This window comes from Sardina pilchardus, chromosome 12 (genome assembly GCF_963854185.1).
Source record: "Sardina pilchardus chromosome 12, fSarPil1.1, whole genome shotgun sequence".
Classification (NCBI taxonomy): domain Eukaryota; kingdom Metazoa; phylum Chordata; class Actinopteri; order Clupeiformes; family Clupeidae; genus Sardina; species Sardina pilchardus.
In genome coordinates, this window is record NC_085005.1 from 17,671,091 (window position 1) to 17,679,590 (window position 8,500).

General features: G+C 43.5%; 1 protein-coding gene across 1 annotated transcript in view; it reads right to left on the reverse strand.

The window, feature by feature from the left end:
- Positions 1-335: 335 nt before the first annotated feature.
- usta (uronyl 2-sulfotransferase a) overlaps positions 336-8,500 on the reverse strand; it is an 81,956-nt gene continuing 73,791 nt past the window's right edge. Inside the window, exons 6-8 of the mRNA XM_062551076.1 lie at positions 6,140-6,237; positions 5,717-5,874; positions 336-4,604 (exon numbers count right to left, since the gene is read on the reverse strand). Of these exons, the coding sequence (XP_062407060.1) occupies positions 4,285-4,604; positions 5,717-5,874; positions 6,140-6,237 (576 nt within the window). The 3' untranslated portion in view covers positions 336-4,284. The remainder of the gene's footprint in view (positions 4,605-5,716; positions 5,875-6,139; positions 6,238-8,500) is intronic.

The following is an 8,500-nucleotide window of genomic DNA, read 5'->3' on the forward strand; positions in this document are numbered from 1 at the left end:
TCAGACTATACTGGCAGTGCATGTTACACCATGAAGGAGGGCCACTATGGATCCTGAGTACTGGGTTGGATGTCGCTAGGCCGGTGTGGGAAATGTTTTACCTATTGCACAAGGAATTTCCTGAGTAATAGAAAATTACAGCTTATTTGACGTTTCAGTGTTGCAGTATGGTATAAAATAATGGAAGTATATTGCATTAATTAAAAAAAAAACCTCATTAATTAAAAAAACACAGGAAATCCAAGATCACGGATGGATCACGGATGCACTTCCATTTGAAATCATAGCTCCCATAGTGCAATGTGTTCAGTTAGAAAATACACAGGAGAAAGAGATGATGTTGTTAAATGACATTTATTTCAAAAGCTGTCGAATAAAAATTGATAGATTCTCTTCACTGAAATCAAATTTGACTGAAGTAGGTGGCCATTTGAGGATACTCTGGGGCACATTCTCTTTTCACAATCTATGTTAGGAGCACTGGAAAGGAGTTTGACAAACAAACAAACAAAAATATTCTTAATAAAAATGAAAACAAAACAAAGAACTTTGACATTATCAACTCAAAACAAAAACAAATTCAAAGAAATTCTTTCCTGAGAGTTTTTATCTGGAATGAATACTAGCAATAAATAAAAAAAATCCTTTAATTTTTTCCAGAAAATACAAAAGAGAAATAAAAGAGACATCCATACTGTACACAGAAGAACTACATACATCTTTCCTCTACATCATGTGACACTGCATCTGATGTATTTGATTATGCATGACGACGTGTATGTTTATAGTCATATCCATATATCTATATACTGTATGATAATGTGTGTTTTGTTGTATTTTTCTCAGCAATGCAAACGTTCAATCTCTCCATACTGTTAGTCCAAGTCCACCTTAATTATGCCAGCCAAAATAAAACTTTCAACCAAATATACATATTACCAGATTAACAAATTGTCAAATAATGAACAGAAGTTGCTGCAGTGATCTGATTGTGAATGAACAAGGTAGCAGAACATCACACAGAATGATAGGCATAAACTGAAATTCACAACAGACTGTGTTTAAAATGTCTGAAGAGTGCTTTGTAATTGGTGTTCACCCCACCTTAAAATAAGCTGGCCACGTTTTAAAGTGTAGCAAAGATATAGAATTATAAATCCACAAGTATTCCATGCTTCAAACTCCAGCTTTTCACAAATCTATAAAAAATCATCTCGTCATGTAGCCTGACAAGCCAGACCCACATCAAGATAGCCTAGAAATATAGACACCCCTAGATGTGGGTCTTGTCAGGCTAACATCAAGATGTACTGTAGGGTCTGGGAACTCACCATAGGCAGGGCTCAATCGGAGGGGTGGGATAAACTGTTGTCTTTCAAATTCCCTCTCCATGCAATACGATAGCACAACAACCAATCATCTTCTAGTTTTCAAGCAGGATGGGGAATTCACGCTTAACGGTTGCAACCAAGGGGGCAGCGAACGTTCTGAGAGTGTAGACAGTATGGCGGCCGCCATGCTAACGAGAAGACCGTGGCTAGCTGGCCATTCCATTGAATCCTATGGGGCGTAAGCGCCACTTTGACATCAAATTACGTCAGAGCTGAAGCGTTTTAAGCCTTTAAATGAACATTTTCTATTGTCGGGGTACATACTACATTGTGAAATTGACATAATAATCTCGTAACTGTCTTATCGGCTGAGTAATTAACGTTTTTCGAAAGTCAATGCTAAAGTGTTAAAGGCGCATGCGTCCAGCGAGAGTAAAGCGTCGCCATAGGTCAGACTCGGTCAGACTACGTGCCTACGTCACATGTACGACATCTGAGCCTGCGCAGGAGACCTGTGACGGAATAAGAAGACCTAAAAAAACCGTTGAAATTTGCTTCCTCGGTCTCTGCTGCCGTCTACGTGATAGCTCTGTCCATATCTTTTACTGTCTATGGTTGCAACTTATGGTCGTAAGTGAGTCGTTGTTAAGTTAAGCCCACCCACCGACTCTATACCCGATGCGATTGGCCTGATAGAAGTTTAATTTTTCCATCTCGCAAGCTAACATTGAGTTGCTAGACTACCCTGGGTGCATCTAGATTTCTAGGCTACTTGTCAAGACATTCTGAAATGACACTGCTAAAAATCTTAGAAAAAGCCACAGAATGAAAATAAACAACAATTTTGATGTAATGTCAAAAATACCTACTGTACAGATGCTCTGTGCTGCCCAGTTATCCAGTACAGTTAGCATGCTAACCAGCTAGTTTCAGACCACGTACTCTTGTAATACCACTTTGTACCTTAGGAGGCGCTATAGCAAATGTATACAGGTCAATGGAAAAGTTCCTTTGCAGACATTATGCTAAGATATCTCAAATCCTATGTATAGCCCCCTCATTTTTTTTCAACATCCACAAAAAGGGGGATTTGCCTGGATGCCACCGTGCAGAAGTCGAGCATTCCCATCACCCTCTAACTAAACACCTGTAGCAGAGGCTTCATCTTAAAGCAGCCCAGTATATTACAGTTGGGTCGAACAAATCTGCGTTTGATTTGGGGGGTCTCTGACCTATGTTAAAGGCATCCTATTCAAGTTTGTTTTCCATGTTTTACCTTAAAACAGCTTCGAAGTCATTTTGATAAGTTGTAACTAGGAGAATTATGCACCCAATTGTACCATACCTGTCTACAGAGAACTGGCCTGGCAACTTGCTCTCCCCCTACCCTAGAGAAAAACATTTTAGGCTACTGCAGTCCTGCAATGGCCTACTATTTGTATGAAATCATGCAATATTACCTATAGCCAGTCGACATGGCTCCTCAGAGATAATCTTTTCCGGTTCGTAAACAAATCCACATTTACCATGTTCAGGGAGAAGGGAGCAAGCCACGAGTGGCATTTACTGTGCCACTGTAGGGGAAGTCCAGTGGCCAAATTGTGTGCGTGGGCAGTATTTAATTAAGCACTCCTGTGTTAGACCTAACATGATCTGTGGTCATGTCATGTGGAAACAATCATAGCCTTGTGTGGGCTGTTTGTAAACTGCCGGTTGAGGGGAGTAGGCTACTCAGTCTGTCATCTGCCTCTTTGGTCCTGTGTTTAGCCATTACTGGAGAGTTTGTCTAGACTGTGTGTTAGTTGTTCTGTATCGGTCACTGGTTTGAGTGGGCAGCAGTATATCTACTGTAAGCTGTAATCACAGAGTTCTTAGAAATGAATGTCTTCGCAGGATGAAACAGGCACTTGTGTGTTTGACTTCAACGTTCATCACTCATTTCACTGGGCTAGACTCTACATGTTGGCATCAAATTCAATAACTAAACGACGCTGCCAAAGAACCGTCAGCAAAACATGCAGTGGTCTCTTTTGCTTTCCAGAGCTGTAGGTTACTGATTAACTAAGTCTACTGCAAGTTTCTTTCAACAAATTTGCTCAATGAGTACACACACATGGACATCTACAGACTCCTGCAGTCGTACACTGTAGCTCTAGCTACATCAAACCACTTCCACCTTCTTCATCGATAGGATGTGGCACTTGGGGTGGCCCTGAGACCACTAGTGGCTGTCAAAGACATTCAAACATTAAAAGAGAATTTTAGGAAACGATTGGGCTTTAATGAAGATAGATATGTGTGTTTGGAGTTGGGGCTGTTCGTGGGATTGACACATGTATTGTCTCGTGTAAGTGCGATGCTCCTCGGCCGTACTTGATGCCAGGCTGAGTAGCTTTCTGAACTCGCAATATTAACTAGGGACAAGTTTGTCAGATTTCTTAACAGGAGGACACAATACTGTACCAAACAAAACAAAACAAAAAACAAACAAAATAAAAACAAACTAAAGAGTTAAAACAAAACTGACAAAAAAACTATTTTTTTCCCCAGATTTTGGGACAGGAAATAACCAATGAACAAATAAAGAAATAAACAATATATCAATATAGATTAAAATTATTCTCCTTTGTATTGTTTCTGTTTCCATTTCCATTTAAATATAGCGATCCTCTTTCACAGAGCTCTCTCTTGTGCAGTACAGAAGGTTACATAGAGTGTCTCTGACTTGTTTTCCTCTCTCTCTCTCTCAAAAACAAAAAAAATGGCTACCCGTTAAAAAGTCGGGCAATCAAGATTCACGCACACACACCCCCAAATGCACCCTGGGAATGTTCTCTCACCTCCTGTACAGCAATCCTTCCACACTGGCCGAGTAAGTCACAGACCACCCCCCCTTTCTCCCACTCAAACGTGGTCAGCCCCCACCCCATCAACTGGTTCTCCATGGCAACGCTCAGGGCTGGTCCAACCAGCTGTTATCATCGTCCAGAAGACTGTCGTCCAGCAGAGGCTGCTGTGTGGAGAGAGCCAGCTCTCGGAGGAGGCTGGGCAGCGAGGAAGAGGAGGAGGAGGAGGAGGAGGAGGAGGAGGAGGAGGAAGAAGTGGGGGACGAGGAGCGCAGGCCGATCTTCTTCTTCAGCAGGTGGAACTGGTCGCGGATGAAGTTGTAGAAGTCGTACTCGTAGCGCATGCGCCGATAGAGCACCTGCAGGGCCGCTGGGGTCGGCGTGTGCTTCCGAACTGTGCCCGTCAGGTTCCCCATCTTCCAGAAGGCTGGCACACCACAAAGGAGAGAGAACGGGGGTTTAGAACCAGACTACTTTAGAAAGCTAGAGACATACAGGATTAGAATGGGAGTGCTTTAGAACGCTAGAGACATTGGGCGGTTAAAACAGGACTACAGGTACTTTAAAACCCTAGAAACATGAGGGTTTAGCATGGAACTTCTTAAGAACAGTGGAAAACAGAATTGCTTTAGTCAAATTTGTGAGGTACAGTAGCCGTTTTAGTATGGTTGTAGTACTAGTTTATTCTGTGGCTATGAGTCTAGTGTAGTACCTGGGCTCTTGTAGATGCTGAGTACATTGCTGAAGTAGTGAGGTAGCAGTTTTAGTATTGTAGTACTACTGTAGTTTACTATGTGTTTAGTATGGGTCTAGTGTGGTACCTGGGCTCTTGTAGATGCTGAGTACGTCGCTAAAGTAGTGAGGTAGCAGTTTTAGTACTGTAGTACTACTGTACTGTAGAGTATTCTGTAGTTATGAGTCTAGTGTGGTACCTGGGCTCTTGTAGATGCTGAGTACATCGCTGAAGTAGCGAGGTGGCAGTTTTAGTACTGTAGTACTACTGTAGTTTATTTTGTGTTTAGTATGAGTCTAGTGTGGTACCTGGGCTCTTGTAGATGCTGAGTACATCGCTGAAGTAGTGAGGTGGCAGTTTTAGTACTGTAGTACTACTGTAGTTTATTTTGTGTTTAGTATGGGTCTGGTGTGGTACCTGGGCTCTTGTAGATGCTGAGTACGTTTTAGTACTGTAGTACTACTGTAGTTTGTTCTGTGTTTAGTATGGGTCTAGTGTGGTACCTGGGCTCTTGTAGGTGCTGAGTACGTCGCTAAAGTAGTGAGGTAGCAGTTTTAGTACTGTAGTACTACTGTACTGTAGTTTATTCTGTAGTTATGAGTCTAGTGTGGTACCTGGGCTCTTGTAGATGCTGAGTACATCGCTGAAGTAGTGAGGTGGCAGTTTTAGTACTGTAGTACTACTGTAGTTTATTTTGTGTTTAGTATGGGTCTGGTGTGGTACCTGGGCTCTTGTAGATGCTGAGTACGTTTTAGTACTGTAGTACTATAGTTTGTTCTGTGTTTAGTATGAGTCTAGTGTAGTACCTGGGCTCTTGTAGATGCTGAGTACATCGCTGAAGTAGTGCGGTAGCAGCCGCTCCAGCAGGAGCAGCACGTCCTCCAGCTCCTCCAGAATGCCCACAAGGAGGAAGTTCTCCAGCACGTTCTGTTTGGCCCTCTCCAGCGCCCATACACCGGGCTCCCTGCCACACACAACACACAAGCCAATCAGAACAGAGCGTTGGGACAGGACGGGACATTAGAATTCATACAGTACATGACCCTCTGGAACAGTTCACTGGAATTTTGTCTAATGATGATGATGTCGATGTGGTTTGAATGTGATCTCACAGCTCTGTACTACAAGGTATCAGCTTGCTTACAGTACTAGTCGAAAAGCAATTTGCGTGTGTGTGTGTGTGTGTGTGTGTGTGTGTGTGTGTGTGTGTGTGTTATAAAGCTGGGTACCTGCACTGGGGATGCTGGCCACAGAAATAGGGCACAATGTAGAAGAGGCGTGGATTAGAGCATTCTGGGTAATTCTCCAGGATACACACATTAATGTCCTACACACAAAGAAGAAGAGAAAAGAATAAAATGGTCAATGGGTTCACATGCTAGAAGGACTAATATAAGGGGCATTGAGATTTTTTGGAATTGCAGATTTGTTTAATAAACACAAGGGGGCGCCAACATAATATTCAAAATATATCTTTCAGACACACACACACACACACACACACACACACACACCAATACACACACTCACCATGGATAGAGAGAACGAAACAGACATGCATGGCCCACCAAGACGCATCCCTCCACTTTGAAGTAAGTGCAGAATGAGCAAACAAAACCACATCCTGTAACTCGATCACTGATTACCATCTGAAAGCAGCCTCAAGATTGAAGCGAATCGGCGTGTATTGCGAAACATTGACTCCAAAGCCAATATGAAGCACTCACAAAAGCGACATCTAAACCGCCCACACACACAGGCACACATACACACACACACACACACACAAATACTCATTATCACTTTTGTGGAAACAACTAAACAGACAAACATTCCAAGTCCCTCTCTATCCATCACAAGCACACAGTCTGATACACATTCTTGATTACTCTACAACTCTTGGTCACTCATGGTTTCCTTTTACTGTACCTCACAAAACCCACACACACACACACACACACACACACACACACACACACACACACACACACACACACACACACACACACACACACACACACACACACACACAACACACACAGGCAAACATGCTAAAAAAACCCAGCCAATCAAATTTTACAACTAGCTAATTCAAAAGACATAAAGGAGATTAGCACCTTGTTAGACACTGAATAACTGCTATGGGCAAATGCCTCAATCGCCCCAAACACTATTCACTCATCATGTGCACTCATGGCAGGCTGTGGTGGTGCAGGCTGTGCACTTGCAGGACACACCAGAGGAGCCCCACGTACACACACACATACCATTGTACATACTGTATAGGGAACATAGCTGCCTTCTCTTTCATTTCCTCTGACTGTATAGCCTGTGTTTGTGAATGAATCTGAGCAGGGTGTGTGTGTGTGTGTGTGCGCGCAAAACATATCAACCCCACATATACAGTACAGCACACATACACAGGCACACAAAGAGAGGCTGAGAGAGGAAGATTGACTGAGATCGAGAAATGAAACTGATTTCTGAAACTGACTTGAAGGAGAATTGAAAACAAAAAAAAAACAATAGGTTTTATCTGCTTGAGCTGCTGCAGCCAGCAGCCAAAGCAACCAGGCAGCAGCGCTACACTCTGGGGGCCAACCCATTACAACGAGTACAGAAAACACTGCAGTCGATTGAATGCGTGTTCTTTGCCAATGCCTCCCATTCATGCAATCAGCCTGCTACGAACCAATAGGAAGCGAATGCGCTTCTTTAAAAACTACTGCAGTATGTCTAACTTCCCTTCCTCGCTTCTTACCCCGCATTCACACTGTCTCCGTCCGTCAACGGATCTCATTCACTTTGCATGGGGCGGATTCGAAAGGCATTGTGGGTCCGTCCGTCGCTTCAGCTCCGTTGCCTCCGTCAAGAAAGTTGAGAAATGTTCAACTTTTCAGGCAGCGACAGATCCGTCAGCCAATCAGATCACGTGTATGCAAATACACATACGGCAGATCCAACCTCCGTGATCCGTTGACGGACGGAGACAGTGTGTACGCGGGGTTACAGCAAGCCGACTTCGACATCTCCAGCACCGCCCCACCGCCACCAGTCCATCCCCGTCTCAAGCTCATGCCGGGGGGGTCTGCTCCTCGCCCTGCCACGGCCTATCGGCCGGATCCCACATCCCAGCACTGCTTACCAGTCTACGGACGGGGGACCTAGAGTACAGTACGCCAAAGACTGTTTAAACAATCAACCGTCCTGTATCTCATGTATAGGCTATCGTTCTTGATGTCCTTTTCAGAATTAAATATCGTTTCACTATTTATGTCTCCCGAGTCTTTCTGGTAGAAATGCTGGTTCCAGCGGCTGTGTTGCCTGTTGCGTGGACTGTGTTGGTTTATCTACGTCTGACGGAACTCTGGATAAGCCCGGGATGTTCTTGTTCATGTGAACACCAGACATCCTGAATATTGACAAAACTACCCAGATCAGTTGTACAGTATATTTAATGGGCAGACTCTCTTGAAGCTCTCGGGAGATCTAACGAACATCGTCAGTTATCCTACAACAGATTTTGATACAGTTACAGTACTATATGGATGGTAGCTGCAGGACATGCTTTGAATTCATAAGATTTATCA